This window comes from Daktulosphaira vitifoliae, unplaced genomic scaffold (genome assembly GCF_025091365.1).
Source record: "Daktulosphaira vitifoliae isolate Bord-2020 unplaced genomic scaffold, ASM2509136v1 Scaffold_1, whole genome shotgun sequence".
In the NCBI taxonomy this organism is placed as follows: domain Eukaryota; kingdom Metazoa; phylum Arthropoda; class Insecta; order Hemiptera; family Phylloxeridae; genus Daktulosphaira; species Daktulosphaira vitifoliae.
The window spans coordinates 51,733,282-51,751,365 of NW_026099572.1; the positions used below are offsets into that span (position 1 = coordinate 51,733,282).

General features: G+C 29.8%; 2 protein-coding genes across 2 annotated transcripts in view; both read left to right on the top strand.

The window, feature by feature from the left end:
* Positions 1-18,084, top strand: part of LOC126896997 (uncharacterized) — a 192,619-nt gene that overhangs the window by 91,844 nt on the left and 82,691 nt on the right. Inside the window, exon 2 of the mRNA XM_050670315.1 lies at positions 4,780-5,162. Coding sequence (XP_050526272.1) covers positions 4,780-5,162 — 383 coding nt within the window. The remainder of the gene's footprint in view (positions 1-4,779; positions 5,163-18,084) is intronic.
* LOC126897013 (uncharacterized) lies at positions 5,450-12,546 on the top strand. The gene is made up of 4 exons (XM_050670351.1): positions 5,450-5,519; positions 11,217-11,496; positions 11,596-11,951; positions 12,281-12,546. Exons 1-4 carry the CDS (start codon positions 5,453-5,455, stop codon positions 12,424-12,426), a joined length of 849 nt encoding a protein of 282 aa, XP_050526308.1. The 5' UTR covers positions 5,450-5,452; the 3' UTR covers positions 12,427-12,546.

Consider the following 18,084-nt stretch of genomic DNA (forward strand, 5'->3'; position numbering starts at 1 on the left):
GTGTTCAGTAAGTCAGGAAACGGGTTTCTGTTGTTCTCATTGTTTGTAACAATGAGAACAATAGAAACCCGTTTCCTGACTTACTGAACATCCTGTATATATATATATTATATTTTATTATATGTTATAAATATTAGAGTATTTCTATACCTAACTATAACCGTTGATTTCTTTTAGTATCCAAACAATGAGTTTGACAATAAAAAAAAAACGTTAACATCATTTGATTTAATTCTATTGACTTCAATAGGCTACACAGGTATTCAATAATATAATAAATTATTATTATCAGGTAATAATAATTTTTACTCAAAACATCACCAAAAACCCAGTGAAATACATACGTATTTAACAATTTTCAATCAATTTGTTTTAAAAATTCTATAATATTAATATTAGTATTAATAGTTTTTGAATGTTGCGTCCTTGAATGTCAACATAACTCGCCCTTCTTTATCACGCTTAAAATTTTGATAGAAATGTTTTTTACACAGCTTCTTGTTGACTGAATATACTTTACTATCTATGACTTCGTCTAGCCGCAAAATTGAGAAATTTTATTTTCTAAATAAAGTATTTGCATAATATTTTTAATAAATATACTGCTGTCAGAACTAGGCGAGCAAGACGTCGGACCTGATACTATCTAGTCAAATTGCGTCTTTTGTTGTATATTAGGACATTGTGATACAAAATGTAATTGTCTCTCACACATTAATTTTAAAAATATTTCTGAACCTATATCATGTTAATCTTTTTCACAGAATAAAACTATGGATGTGTCAACACAGTTTTTACTGAAATATTCAGTATTTACGATTTAATTAACATAACTGGTATGTTCGTTAAATTTTGGTAATTCGAAAAAATTTAACTGTGGACCTTAATCAGAAATTCGTTATTTAATTGTTGCTGTTACCTGGATAGTTATATTTTGATTGCTTTCATTTATACTTATGACACACCAACATAATTTTTTTGTTTTTTTTTTTTTGGTAAATGTAAACTTTTAAATTTATTTCCTTATAGTTTTATTTTTCATTATGAACATAAAACACATTTTATTTGGGCGATGTATTTTTTAATAATCTAAAAACACATACTTAATTTGTTAAAAATAGCACTATAAACGATTTCAATTTATTTAATTAAATAAGGTTGGAATAAATCAAAGTATTATGTTATTAGTAAAATTTAAAATTACAATTTATAAATAAGTTTTTTTGTAAGAGATTAATTGAAGTTATATATGCAGGAATTTGTTCAGAAAGTTGTTTTATAAAACTTCAATATATACTATTAAGTATTTTTAAAAAACTAAAAGAATGATTAAAAATCGTTGTAATGCATTTAATTTGATAACGTGTCTTTACGTTATTCTTATATCAGCACAAATATTTTTCAACTCAAATGCTAGCCCAGAAATACAAGTATGTACAAAAATAATTTTAAATATTTTAACATTTAAATTTTCTTTGCAAATTAGAAGATTCTAAAATGTTTTGAGTTCATCCGAACTACAGAATATACAAACATAAATAAAAATATATTCTGATAATATGAAAATATGAAAATGGACAGTAATACAAAGATATTATGATGTGTGTATGTGAGGGTCCTGCTAAAATAATAATGATCCAAATTCCATAATTAACCCAAGTATTGCGCTTATTCTCCAGTACGTGTTCTAAATATTAAATCATTCGTTATTATATTAATCTATTGTCTTATAAGCCCATGGCTTTCCAAATATTGGCGTGAATACAAATAATAATTTGATGAAACAGAATATTTTTTTGAATATTCAGCATTTAAACCACTTACTAAATTTTTAATTTAATTTAAAATTAGCAATTAGTTTTTTTCTATTAACTTAAATTTTTGAGATAATATCAATTTATCGANATTAACTTAAATTTTTGAGATAATATCAAATTATCGAAATAAACCATAAAAGATAAAACAGAAGAGTTAAAAAAATGGTATAAAAGAAAATATGGTAGTATAATAGTAGAATAATATAATATGTGGTGATATATAGCAGAATATGTAAGAGTATAAAATGCGTAATAATATAAATAAAAATGGGTTTTAATTTATCTTAATGGTTTGTTACTGGTTATTACTTTATAACCTAAGTAACATAATGGTATTTGAAACAATAAAACGTTGATGTTTAATTTTATTCTGTTTCACAGGCTTATACAACGTGTAGTGTGAAAAGTACTACAAGTTATATAGTCAATATGACTGCTAAGAAAAACGATTTTATTTTAAAAATAGGAGATTTTATAGGAGTATAATAGTAGGAATAGTTAAGTAAAATAGGAGTAAGATTAATATATATACTATTAAATTACACAATTACAATTAGGCAGCAAAAAGCCAGTTCACAACAATAGGAGATTGTGTAACAAATCTATTTTATATGTATAAGATTCTATACACTCTGTATTTTTATTATAAATATAATTTTAATAATGTACCTTTAGTACATTTTTATTGAAAAAGTATCTTTTTAAGAGAGAATATTTTATTGAGAGATCGATATCAATACTTTTTAAAGCTTCCTTTAGCCTGGCCAAAACAAGATTCAAAAATATTTATACCTGGTGGCGCAATAAGTTCCGGCGCTGATGTATTGAAAGAATATTAGTTAACGTTTGTTTCCATTATAAGAATAGAAACATTAGCTAAGTGGAGTCATGGCACAGTGTGGATAAGTATAGAAGATATAAGATAGTGATTAAAATTACTATCACAAGAAACCCTTCGATGCAAATCTGTAGATAGTGATTAATTTTTAAAATGAATTCTTGGATTATTTCCAATAACCAAATTAAATACTATGTATTTATTTAAATCACGATTACAACTATTATGATTTATAAGTGCAATATGTGAATAAATATTCATTATAGCAATTAAAAATAGTATGAAAATTAAGCTAGTTCAAAAACTGAAAGACGTTTTTCTTAACTTAGTGGAGTCAAAATATTCAAAATAAGTTTAAATTTATATATGTATAAAAATCCTTGGCTTCAATACTTATTATGACAAACTCTTGTATGTATTTTTAATATGAACAAAAAATAAATAAATTTGAATACAAAAATAGCATGCTGTAAACAACCGCACATAGAAAATGTTCTTCTGGACAAATTTTTTTTTTTTTTAATTTTAAGTACGTAACATAAGTCTTACATATGTTAAAAGCTGACAATAAGTTGAAAAATTTTAACTTGTGTGCAAAAGATTCTATTTTAAATACACCCTGTGGATAAGTAAAAGTCAGATTTTTAATTTATTGATCTGTATGTAAAACAAATGAAAAAACTAAGGTTTCAATATAAAAAAATTACATTGCTTTGTTCATTTTTAAAAAGTTTTGGCAATTTTAAAAATCAAAATATTAACACAATAAACTTTGATTTTTAAATAAATATTACATTTTTGATTCAATTCAGCGTTTATTGCTTCATTAAAGAATATGTGTCGAGACAAATTTTTTTTTGAAACATATAGTATTTAACATAAGATTTAATTGGCATATATTAAAGCTCGGAGTATTTCTGAAACATTTTCAAAATTTAAGTTGAATAAATTCTATTTTTTACTCGTATATTTAATGTTTTTAACGCCCCCTTCATAAAGGAAAATGGTCCGATTTAAAAACCAAGTTCATCGAAAAAAGAAATAAACATAAAGTGTTTATTGAAAAAAAATTGAATTAATCGAATTATTCAGATTGATTTTTTAACACTGGTTTACAGTTATTATTTTAAAATGGATATGGTGAAATCAGTAATGTTTACTGTCAAGGGTAAAACCAAAATATTTAATTTGAATTGAAGTGGGAATAGAATAATTATTTTTAATAACTTATGAAGGATTGTTAATAAACATTAGAATATAAATATCAAATTTAAAACAATTAAATAAAAATTACTTTCAAAGTTTTATATATAAATAAAAACCATGGAATTAAAAATTAATTTGAGTAAAATAAAATATTATTTAAGGCATAGTGGAGTGGTCTAAATGCTGAAAATTTAAAATCAATTTTTATTTCGTCAAATTAATTTATTTATATACGCCAATATTTGCAAAATTATGGTCATAATAAAGTAAGACCTAGAATTTGGAACCCTTACCGACGAATAAGCGCTGATCAGACGAGGAACCTCGTCTCGAACAGGAGTATCGTTACAAAATATTTAATTTATAAAATCATAAAAACTTTAAATGAGCAAAATAATAATAAAATTGAAAAACAATTATTAATGTCTTTACATCAAATATCTAAATGATAATTATTGTCTTTTTTAAATGATCAAATAATATGGCTTGATAAAATCGATTTCAAAAGTCTTTAATGTTCTATACAGAAGTTAATTCGATTGTTTTTAATAACATAATAATAAAAAAATAGACATGGAGTTTAAAAAAGAAGGAATTTAATTTCCTCGTATCAATCCCGTTAAGAGATTTAACACTTTTATGTTGACTACGTCATGACAAAAATTAGATAAAAATGCTATTTTTTTTTTTACATTAACTAATTCTTAACTAATATGTGAACAAATTATTTACCGAAAAAATATACGATAAATTTTGACTCTCAAATCTCTCAGATCTGCCATTTTGAAATTCAAATTAAACTATAGACTCAAAAAAATCTCTCAGATGTGCCTTCTTTGAAATTCAATTAAAACTTTACTCTGCTTGTTTTATTATCATTACTTTTATTTTTGACGATAACTTACAAATTGATTTCAGCCACCGGATTACGACACAATATTTGACGATTCATTTTTACAAGTTATAATTACTATTAATAATGATATCAAATCATTTGTCTGTGAAAAAAATCAAAGATTTATTAAACATTCTTTTATAAATAAAGATGACATTAAGTTGTTATCAAGATCTTGTGAAGACAATTACGAATGTAGTCAAAAAAAAGAATCAAGCTTAAACAAATTAAAAAAAGAATTAGAGTCTTTAGAGTGTTTTCACACATTTTTATGTCTTCAAATTTTAGAAGTGTTAAAAAACGATATAAGGATAAAAAATTTAAATCCTAATCATACTTTTAAAATAAGTTTTCTACATGCATCTTTTTACGCAGTAAGGATGATTTCATTTTTTATTTATGGCAAGTTTGTTGTTAATCCTTGGCAATATAATTTTGCAAAACGACTTATTGACTTAGCTAGACTCAAAAGACAAATGAAGGATACAATTAAATTCAGTTTAGAATACCTAGATAACTCAGTATTACTCTCTTCCATGAATGGATTTTGCGAAAATTGTAAAAAAACAAATGAATTATATATTTTTCAAGAAAAAATTAATAAATTTTTAAATAAAAAAAATTTCAATCTTCATGTGAAAAACTTAATGTCAAAGACATCTATTCCTTGTATAACAAACATGAACAAAATNCTTAATGTCAAAGACATCTATTCCTTGTATAACAAACATGAACAAAATTTCTCATACACTTATTAGCAAAGGTAATCAAGATGATGTATTTTTAAAATTTTTAATTTAAAATGCTTTCTCGTATATTTGTGTAAAAAGTTTTTATAAACGTAAAAATATATATTGCAAATGACACTTGCAACAAATTTCATTTTTATAGGAATTAATAGGATCCATCTCGGTGGGCTCTGCTTCAGACCCAGAACACTTCACATTGTCATTACGGATAGATCACATACTCCGAATGCAGTACTTAAAACACTTATTGTGCCCAGCATAGTCTGGCACAATATGTGTTTTGCAAAAAAAAGTGTTATTTCAGAATCAGTAAGAAAAAAAAAATAACGTAGAAAAATCGAAAAATAAAAAACGTTTAATTATTAAAATGAGTAAAATTCATAAAAAGTGAATAGTAAAATTGATTGTAGATATTTGTTACTTGTTGTTATTTAAATATTATTATTAATATTTCAATAATAATACTATCTTTGGTATCAAAATCATTAATAAAATTCTGTTATGACGTTATAGGTTGAAATTAGTTACTATTATATAGAATTTTAAATAATGGAATATAAATTTAAATTTGAATTAATGTTTTAGAATCTAATACCTTAATGCAAATTTTTATTAGGTGCTAATGAAAATGATAATAAGTTGATAACTAAAAATTTGATAATAACATTGTCTTATTTTCAATTAATGTTAATAGTTGTTGGATCCAGAAATTCATTATTATGTCAATCTCCAATGAACAAATTATACTTTATATATAGAAATCAAATATACTATAGATTCAGTACCATAAAACAATAGATATTAGAAAAACATATCCTATAATATAATATCTTAGTGCCTTAACAATATAACTACAAATACAAATATATATTCAAACTTATACTTCATAATAACCAACTAATTACTATTTATCATAACAGTTATACAAAAGAAAACTTTACAATCATTAAATTAAAATTTGAATTACAGTATTTTTTGTATTTTCTTTTGACGTAACATAAAATAAAAACAAAATTGTGTTACGCACACATAAAACGATCTCTGGATAAAAATTATGCACATGGCGATGGCGAATAATTTATCAAGACATGCCAACATTTTTAAACATTCACGGAGTGCTAAAAATTTCTTTCTGATCTCCAAACATAACTTCCCCAGGTTAATCTTGAAGAGCTCATTCACTTTGACACGGCACCACGTTACTTTCGAGGCTGCCGTGTGCTCGTGTCACTCATAATATCAGCCGTCTATCTATCAATATGACAATCGGTTATTATCGGGTGTCTCCCCGCCCTTGACACCGTGACAAGGCAGCCGCCGAATAGATTTTATTGATATGCGTTCTGTTTCGTTTCCGACGTATGCCTTTACTGGTGGATCCTTTTTGGTTCTGTTTTCTTTTAGCTTCGATGCGAATCTGAGAAGTTATTAATTTTACTATGATGTGTTTTTTTTTTTTTTGTGTGTCTGTTACCACTTTTTCTCAGATCTCACCAAACCGATTTCTTTCAATGATACGTCAAAAGATTACAAATCTTATTTGTTTTACTGGTAACAGCAGTGAATTTTTACCTGTGTTATTTACGGTTACGTATTAGTGGGATTAGATTTAGCCTGGTCTCTGGAAAATTTTTCGTAAAAATAAAGTCAGAGTAGTTTATCTAATACAATCCGTCGTAAGTATTGTCGTTGAAAAGTGTTGGTTACAGTTTGTTATAAAGACCTTATTGAAATTGACAAAAAGTGAATTTTGGGCCGATAGTTACAGTCTTTTGGTACATAAAAATAGTATATTTTCGTCTGACCTTGTCAATGTGTCCGATTTCCAGGTCACCGTTATTATTATTGTCCACTCGGTGCCATATCATATACGGTGGCCCCGTACCATCTTATCGCGGTACTTTATAACAACAATAGCAATAATAATAATACTTGTTTTCTACTGCAGTAGCAAATTTGACCGTATACGGAGATATTGTTTATATCCGCTATTAACGTTGCATACATTTGATTATTTGTAATAATCAAATTTGGGTTTGTAAATAAACATAATATTCACGGTAAATATGTCTAGGCCAGTCAACAAAGGAAAATTGGCGGAAAAAATTCCCAACCAAATTTTTTTTTTTTTTAAAGTTGAATTAAGATATGTATAATGACATACTAAAAATTCTAATCGATTGAACTTGAAATTTTTTTTTTACAGCCTCGCAAAAGTTCAAAAATATGAGCTTTTTTAATTGTGTATTTATTTATAGTATCATTATAGTCTAGTGCATATTAAGATACATCCGATAGAGTTGGCAATTGATTTGACGCTATATTATTTAAACCCAACTAAACGATAAATTGTACATTCCCAAACAACAATTATATTATGTCAATGGCCATCGGGATTCCTGCTAATAATAAAGATAATTGTCATAAAACGGTCTTTAGTCAGGTGCTGAAGCTGGTAAAAATTGTGGCTAACGAAAAACAGGGCTTAAATGTTCTGTTATATGTGAACATTGCAAAAATCAATGGCGTACAAATTCAATAGAAATAAAGATTGAAGATAAAGAAAATTGTTCTTTTGTTGAAGATATATTCTATCAAAATTTAGAATGGGAAAATGATTAAGAAAATGGAACAAAATTTTGTTTTATACATTTGTCAAATAACTTTATAGTGGAGAAATCCTCCAAATATTTTTTGAGAAAATTTAAAAAGCTCATATTTTTGAACTTTTGTGAGGCTGTAAAAAAAAAGTTCAAGTCCAATCGATGAGGATTTTTAGTCTGTACATATTATACATATCTTAATTCAACTTTAAAAAAAAAAAAATTTGGTTGGGAATTTTTTCCGTCATTCGCCAAAATAACTCCTTCGTTGACTGGCCTAGTCGGGGAAGTTATTAGCACAAATGAATTGGTTAGACAGCTACCATGTTACGCGACGAAACCCAACATGCTAATTATGCTAGAGGAAAACCTACGTAGCGAAGGGAGGAATCCAGCTACTGAAATTCTACCAACCCGTACGTCGTTCGAAATTCCGGACAACTCCATAGACCGTGTCAGCGAACTCGACTCGAACAATTAGCGGTCCGGCGAAGCGCCTTTACCGGAGAAACATCCAGTGAACCTCGCGCTACGCACATCAGACGACGAATCTGATGGCGAACAACCGGGGGAAATTACGCGCGCAAGCGGACAGCTAGGCGCGCCGTACGTTTAAGACGTATACGTTGCCCGCTCGATAGCGCACGCGACAGAACAAGTCGGGTCGATCCTACAGAACATTCGCGACATCTCGAATAACGCGCGGATCAAGGCACGGATGACTGAATTAGAAAGGTCGCTGTCGCGTATGTCAATGGAACAGCGACAGATTTCAAACATGCTTGAGCGAATCAGTCAAAATATGCTGCCGTCCCCACATGTTGCTGCACAACCGACTATTCGTCAAGTTTACGTCGAACAAAACGTTAGTCGACGATCGGACGCTCATCGCGTTACATTCGGTCCATTGGGAGCGACGGACCTGACGCGACACTTCACGAGCTTCTCGCAGACATCGAAGCACAAGGAGCTCGCAACCTGAAACGGTCGTACGTACAAGCGTCACGCGCGTCGCTACCACGGATGTGTAGCACGGAATGACAGGACGTACATTATCAGCACACTCATACATATGAGAACGAGCCGACCGATTTTTCGTTTACGCGCCAACCACGGGAGGGGCAATTCAACACAACCGACGGTCGTCGGTCTTTTAATGATTTATCACCTACTCGCAACTCGCGGTCTGTATTGGTACCTTACTACGACCTACGCACCGTACGCGCCTGCTTGCCTGAATATTATGGGAGAAACGAAGAGGATCCAAGGGACCCAAATGCGTGGCTTAACATAGTCGTCCCGTTTCTGAATGAACAGAATTTAGGTCCGAATTACTCGAGGAGTTCGAAAATATCGATATCCGGATGACGCTCAAGACGGACTTAAAAACGACGTGACAGGGCCCCCGACAAACGTTAACCGAATTTATTATTCATAAACAACGTTTGGCCGCGCGAGTTCGCTGTGGGTTACCCTGAATAACAACTTGAGCGACAGTTAACGGAGCTTTAACGGGACGATTACCACGCTATAATACGGTTAATGCACCCAACGTCTTTCGCCAATCTACGTGAGATAGCGCACGACTTAGACAAGACCGCAGCTCCTCGGTACGCTCCACCAGCGTCCCGACAGTCAGCGGAACTACCTCCGCGGCATACGGCGCAACCAGCGGCCCAACAGCAAGTGGATTATACAAACGCGGACGCACCGCCAACCCCGTGACGATAATTGCATGTAAATTCAGATGTAATCAGGATATAGGAGTTCGAACACACTGCCGACCGACAATAGCGCGAGTCAGGTGTTCGAAATTTTTTCGGGTACAGTGGGGGAGAGGGTGTCAGTCGACCGAACAAGTTGACTAATGGCAGTTAACGCTGTCAGTGGGCAAACCCGTATCACGGTTAAGAACTAGTTCCCACCCGTTCGAACCGTCAACCACCCGAGTAATGGCCAACGAAAATGCCCGCGTAGAATTACTACTCCAGTAGTCGAGTTAGAATTCGAAACTGGCTAAGGCACAGCTTTACTCGACTCACAGGTGCATAAATCGTATGTAAAACTGATAATTGCTTATAAATACAATCGTGCTGGCCAAGAAGAAGGACGGGACTTTTCGTTTATGTATAGATTACCGACGACTAAACGAAGTTTTTAATTATTCCAAATGATCTTAAATTTTCAGAGTATTATTTTTTTATACTAAAATACAGGAGGGGTGTCCCAAGAGAAATTCCGAAATTCGAAAAATAAGGACAACCCTGTATAGAAGGAAAGGAATAATATTTGGTATTGAGCACTAAGTAATTTAATAACAACACATGAATAAATAATGACAAGGTAATATTTCCGTTAAAAAAACAACCAAGAAGAAAATCAAAAATATAAAATATATAAATTAAAAAATAAAATATTATTTTTAATATAACACTTATTCTATGTGGATTCTATGATTTTTTAAATAACTAATTCTTAAATATTTATCCAATTACGGACCGTTTGGATGTTATAGTAACATATATGACACGACACACCAACACTGGTAACATACGCTGGCGTGTCGGATAGACATGAATACTGTATTTCTGGCTTGATAAATCGTTCACTTTATAATTGCGGCGAAAACGCGATATTGACCAAAAGAAACAAATGATTTCAATACACTTGATACAACCAAACAAACGAGCGCGAATGAATTGTCATTAATCGCTACACATCGCAGGGATCGGTCCAACAGCGTTACCGTTACAAAGGTGGTGGTTGCTGTGTTGGTGGAAATAAGTCGAAAGTGGCGGCGTACGTTGTCATCTTCTAAATTAACAGTCCATTCGACGGCTGCAGACATAATTATAAAACTTTTGCAGGGTGTCAGTGGCATAACTGATGTGACATATACAAACGTACACAATATGACACGTCAGCCCCCCCGTACCTTTTGCTGAATTGCACGTACGTAAAAAACGTCAACTCATCCCGTTCTGTGTACCTAATATTTTTAAAAATATATTTATACTTTCTTTTAGTTGATCTCATCATTTACACCTTAACTATTATTTCATTTCGTTTTCCTTTATTTTAATTTTCATATAACGAATAATGGAGCAGCTAATCAAAAGGAAGATGTTATCGATGAAGACTTCGAAAATATTAAAAAAGTTTTTCTACAAAGTTTAAAATTAAATAACTATGACGATGAATTATTTAAGAAAAATGAAATACATTTCGTTAATAAAGATATCTGGGAAAAACTACGTAATAAACGTCTAACATCTTCTCGTTTTTACTGTGCTTGTTCATTTAATCAAACAAAAAACAAAGATTCATTCTTGAAAAGGACATTGCACGTTTATAATGAAAAATCAAGTAATACCAAAAATAATATCCAGTAAGTAATAATAAGTTATACAATAGTTATTTTTAAATATTTTAGTTTTGTGAAGATAATAATTTCCAGTTTTATGCTATTGTTGATTTATATATATAGTTATGTTGAGCAATATGGCATAGTTAATGAGCTGAAAGCAATACAACATTTTGAGAAGAAAATGGACGTAAAGATTGAACCGTGCAGTGCATTTATTGATAAAAACATTAACTATTTAACAGCAAAACCAGATGGTATAATTGGAGATGATGGCATTGTTGAAATAAAATGTCCAGTTAATGCCCAATATTTTACTCCCGAAAAAGCTATTAAAGATAAAGTGATAAAATATCTATATTACAATGAGAATAAAGAACTTATACTAAAACGTAGTTCTGTTACTTTTTATCAAATACAAGGAGAACTGCACATTTCAAAGAGACAGTATTGTTATTTAATTATTTGGACACCAAAAGGTACTAAAAATAAATTCATTATGATATAATCTAACACGATCAATTAATTTTTTTATATACATTAAATTATGATTTGCTATTACGATAACTGTTTTACAACCGACCGCGACAATGTAATTTCTTTAATGATTTAATTTTCATATAAAAATCAAACCTATGACAAATTTTTTGGTCTAGTATAGACCTCGTTTTGTATAAACGAGTTGTTAAAAGTCTCTGTAATCAGGAAAACTGGAAACAATTTTAGTACTATTTTATATAATTAAATCACTTTACAATTTGATTCAAAAATATTTTTACTATAAAATGCTATTTTTTTACGTGTTTAGGTATTGTTTATTGTAAAATTCTTCGAGATGACAAATTTTGGAACGATAATATGGAACAAAAACTTATTGATTTTTACGAAAACATTATGTTACCCGAATTATTAAATTTTCATTTTACTAAGAATCTAAATGTTACGGATATTTAACTAAAATATACTAAATTATTATATAGTCATATTTCAAAATACTAAAAAATCGACACATGATTGTAAAAATGTATTATTCATAGATAAAATAACAGTTAAGGAAATTAAGCGTTTCTAATAATAACAAAAGTCAGTAAATTTATCATTTAAATTTTTAATAATTAACATATAAATACTATAATAATATAACATCTATCTAACATATCACTATGTCAAAATTAAATAAGGTGGTGACGAGTCAAAGCAATTTAGAACAAAAGTATGTTAAACATCAGTATCATAAATATCTTCGATGAAAAAAAGGTTTCTGTAAGTAATTGAGTGAGTTATAATAAAATAATCACTCTGTAGAGAGCTCTATTTTTGGATTCTTTTGTATTTACTTAATTAATGAATAGTTCTTGATATTGAATTATTTTCACAATATTAGTTAAGAATTGTAAAAAAATGTGACAATGTAAAAAAAAATAAGAGTTTGTCATGAAGTAGTGAATATAAAAGTGTTCAGTCTCTTAACGAGATTCAAGAGGGTAAATTAAATTCCATCTTTTTAAAACACCTTTTCTATTTTGTTATAATTATGTTATCATAAAATATCATTTTTTTGAAAATCTAACACTTAACTTGTTCACGGAGGGAGATTTAAAATAGCAATTTTTTTACAAAAACTAGCACAAGCTTTAAAAAATCTCTATAGCTATCTCTATTATAATTCTGTTCTAATTCATAAAAGCAAAACGTTTTTATATTGCTAATTTCATCATTTAATATAATTTTTACCTCGTCGTCTTCAATTCCATAAGAAATGTCGATTAATTCCATTTTATTTCACTCAATTTGAAAACGTTTGAATAATTGTATTTCCGATAAATGATGTTTCATTTTTAATTCAAATATTGAACGTAGTATAATTTCATAAATATGACGACGACATGGAAGATAGAGGAGTTCTTTATTTAGATTTTTTTCTAAAATAGCACAAGCTCCTTTATTGATTCCCATATTTGATGCGGTGGTATCACAACAAAGAGCATTCACATTTTCAGTAAGGTTCACCTCAAGAAGTAGTTGATAGACAGATGCCGCAATTTGTTCACCAGTTCCAGAATTTAGTTTTGGAACTCTAAGGAGCTGTTCAGTTCCATCAAAAGACACAACAACTGGAAGTCTCTCTTAAAAAAAAATTATTACTCAATGGTGTGGTTTAATAAAAATGTTTATCCCCCGCGTTTAATATTTATTTTAACGTATGTGTTTAAACATATGGGTTAGGTTGAATCAAAAATAATTGATCACCGAAATTTTAATGAGGACCACTGTTACTTTATTACAACACAAAAATGAATAAAAATTACTATAACTAATAGAGTGGTAAACATTTAATAATTTATGCATGTTAAATATAAAATTTCACTAAAAAATTAATAACAGAGAATATTTTTTGTTTTTCGGAACATTTTTATGAAAATATTTAAAATACGTTAGACGACTAGCAAAGTTTAATAAATATCTCTAATTTTCACTTAATGTCTAATTCATTGTATTTCATAAAGTAAAAATCCATTAAAATTAAATGATCGACTTTTTTTGATAACATTTTAAATCGACTACACTATATATTAAAATTTATAAAAGTTATGCGTTATAATTAAATTGTCTATTAGATTGCAATTTATCACCTTCTTCTTAAGTCCATCAGTTATCTGTTCTTCACCATGATGTAATTTATTTGGTTTTTATTTATGTCTCCTGGCATTTTCCACGTGTATCTTCTTCTTCGATAATGATCGAAGTAAGTGTTTGTGATTATTAAGTTATTCTTTGACAAAATTCTAATAGGCGTTCTCCTCTTACATTTTGCGTTCCCAACCCAAAGGCACCTGTTACATTATTTACTTTTTTTTCCCCTAGAATGGCATCCCAATCACCCATTACTACCAGATTCTCTTCCCCTTTAACATTTTCGATTATTTTATCTATATTTTCGTATAATTCTTCTTCCTATACATCGTTACTATTTGATATCGGCATATAGACTTGAACTCCTATTGTATCTTTTGGTTTCGTCTGGAGCTTGACTAGAATGATTCTATCGTCATATTGTATATAGCCTTTAACTTTTTTTCCTAGGGTTTTATTCATTATAATCCCTACTCCTCCTGTGCAAGGTTTTTTCTCTGATGCACCTGGATATAGTATTCAATGGTCTTCGCTACAAAAGTCTCCTGACTTTGGCCATATCATTTCTGATATTCCAAGAATATCGATTTTCATCTTGTCCATTTCTATTTTCAGATTCTCCGATTTCCCACATTGTAATAAAATCCATACATTCCAAGTTGCTATTCGTTTATATTCCTTCACATCCTTAACACTTCTTACCTCTCTTGTAGTCCTCACCCGGAGATCCGAACGGGGGACTATTTTACCTCCGGAATTTTTTACTTGAGAAGAAGACATGTTGATTGCTGTTACTTGGAATATTAATACGGTGGTTTCCCGTTGCCTTCCGTATCGCAGTGCAACCATCAGTTATACAGTTTCCCGTATCTGTTGGCTGCTGCTTGGCGTGTAGCTGATGAACCTTCACCCAATATTGCACTAGCTGCTGCCCTACTACAAGTCCCATTTAGTCGCCTTTTACGACAGGCAGGAAAAACCGATGGTCTATTCTAACCCCGACCAACAGGAGAAATAAAAGTTATGAGTAATAATTAAATATTATATTATATGCATCTGCATGTGCTATAACAAATAAATCGTCCAAAGTTTCTGAAAACTGATTTTCTAAGCTAACTTGCCATTTTGTTCTAGATATACGATTTTTTTGAACTGATCTCAATTTTTGATAAAAATTTCTAATTTGGCTACAGAATGTTGAGTGTCCCTTTCATGAATTCTTGCTTTTTCCCAACAAATTATTGTTTTTTTTTATACACTTTGACGCATATTTAATTTCACAACACGTAAATTATAAAAAAAACTAACAATACTTGTATTTTAGATTGCAATTTACCACCTTCTTCTAAGCCCATCTTCCAAAAATGGAAGTTTGGTGACCCATCAGTTAACGTTGGCAACAATCCCTTTCCAAAGCTCACGGTTTTCTGCCGATCGAATGGTCTCTCTCAGTGGATAGCCAGTGATGGTCTTGATCTGATCTATCCAACACTTTAGTGGTCTTCCACGGCTTCTTTTACCTTCTATTTTACGTTCGATTATCTGGTTCGCCATGCTCGATCCATCCTTTCTTATAATGTGGCCAAAGAACCTTAAGATCCTCTGCTTACACATCACTGATAATCTTGTTTCCACATTAAGCATGGTCAGAATTGATTGATTGGTCCTAAATTCCATCCAGGAAATTCTTAACATCCGTCTATAGACCCACATCTCAAAGGCGTTCATGCACTTTACATCTTCTACTTTGAGTGTTCATGTTTCAGAACCACTAGTTGTTTGATTTCATTCATTCCCCACTAAATACATATTTATTCTAAGTTTTGCAACCATTTTAAGAATGGAAGAACTTAATTAAGCATATATAAATACTAGTATAAAATTTAAAAAATAGTGTATACAATTGAAATGTAACTTATAACTATGATGTAATAATTAGAATAAGCCATAAAAGTAATTTCCCACTTTACATCTAGCATATTGGTATAAATAAATTTCGATAACATTGTATCGTCGTATTTTATTTGGAGATATTTGGCAATTTGTTTACCATTATGGCCACTGGACTTAAATTAAATTATTTTTTAAAGAAATTAAATTTGTACAACTTTCATATGAAACATTTTATCGTATCTCTAATAATTTGTTATTATTTATTTATTTATTATATATATATTTATTTAAATAACCATAAAAAAATCTATTTTGGGAGACAATTTTTTTTTACAGTTTTATAATTTTTTTTCAGAAAGTAATGAACGTACGAAAAATTTGATGATATTATTTTTTATCAAAATCTAATGAAAAATAATTAAGTTAGTATACGTTTTAACGCTACAGGCATCAGGTTTGAAATTAAATAAAAAAACTAAAAAAACTACCCTTTTTGTCAATTTTTAACCCTATACAGGCACGTGAAGGGGGTAGTTTATCATGATAAAATTTTACCCAAATTACTTTCTCATCATATTGTACAATATAAGGGTGGGGGTGAGACAAATGCATTATTAATGTTGAAAAATTAGGACCTCCCTAAAAGGCATACATACCCCGAGATCCTTTTTTATTTCATTATATTATTGTCGCTACCTAATACCTATAGACACTCTAACTTTCTTTATACTAAACCACTACCATTGCCATAGTTTTCTTTATTCCTATCATACTTACCCCTTTCCTTTTCTTTCTTTTTATTTATTACAGTACTCTGAAAATTTCGTTGTTATCCGTTTATATTTGATAGAATTATGAACTTTTTATTTTCTGACTCTTGTTACTCCAGGACGCGACGTCCGAATTTCTTGCATCATTTTTCTTCATTGTAAAATTTTTTTTGGATACCTATTATGTTTAATAATATTTTAACGTTATTATTAAATATATTTTTGGATATACATTCGTTTTTTATTTTTTTGTAGTCATAAAATAAGACATGAAAATATTAAGATATTGTACTAAAGAATACGTTTTTATCCTCTGTATTTTTTTGGGAAATATTATTTTAGTACATTTAAAGTATAATTAGTTCATTGTAATTTGACATAAATTTGATATAATATATAATTATAGTTTTTATTATTATTATCGTATGGTATTCTTAACAAGCATTACAACTCAATAAAATTATAAAATTATAAACAAATAAACTTGAAGTAGAATATATAGAGGTTAAAATAAATAACAATAATAAAAAAGATATTATGTATTTAGCCAAGCTTATGGTAACTTATGTCTTTTGTTGTTAGACAGACAGGCTTTCGTGACTTAAGTCTCAAAGTGCAGTTCATAGGTATATACTTATGTATTGGGAGCTTATTAATCTGTGTATACTTGATATATTCTCTTGCAGTATCTGTTAAACGTTAGATGTGGGGAAGATGTATGTTACATAACACTGGGAGTCACTGAGAGGGGGTAGTCTTTACTACACCTGCGATAATGCAAATGGTAGAATTTAGTTGTACGTCGATTTTAGAACAGTGTGCATTATTTAGTCATACAGGAGCAGCGTATTCTGCAGCTAAGTAGACTAAAGCTAATGCGGATGTTCTAAGGGTTTCAGTCGAGGTTCCCCAAGTTGAGCCATTTTGATAAGCTTGTAGATGAAAGACGACTATTGGATAAACCTAGAGTCGTCTTAAAAAATAAATTGATTGCCAGTCTAAAGAAAACTGTTGTAACAGAAGAACTAGTAGAGACGACTAAATTTAATAATATAATGACAGTCGCAGAAGCCATTGATACGGTCACATTTGCATGTGCCCATATCTCTGTCTCCCATAACATCGTTGTACCGTTTAATATACATATATATATATAATTAACACAGTGACATACAACAATACTAACTGGAGGGCGGACTGCACACATAAACACTTTTTGCAATTCACGGCCAATGTGCCATAATAAGATATCCCTATCGACAGTTGACATTTTACCATCTTCGCGATCACTACTTTTGCCTGATAATTAACTTAA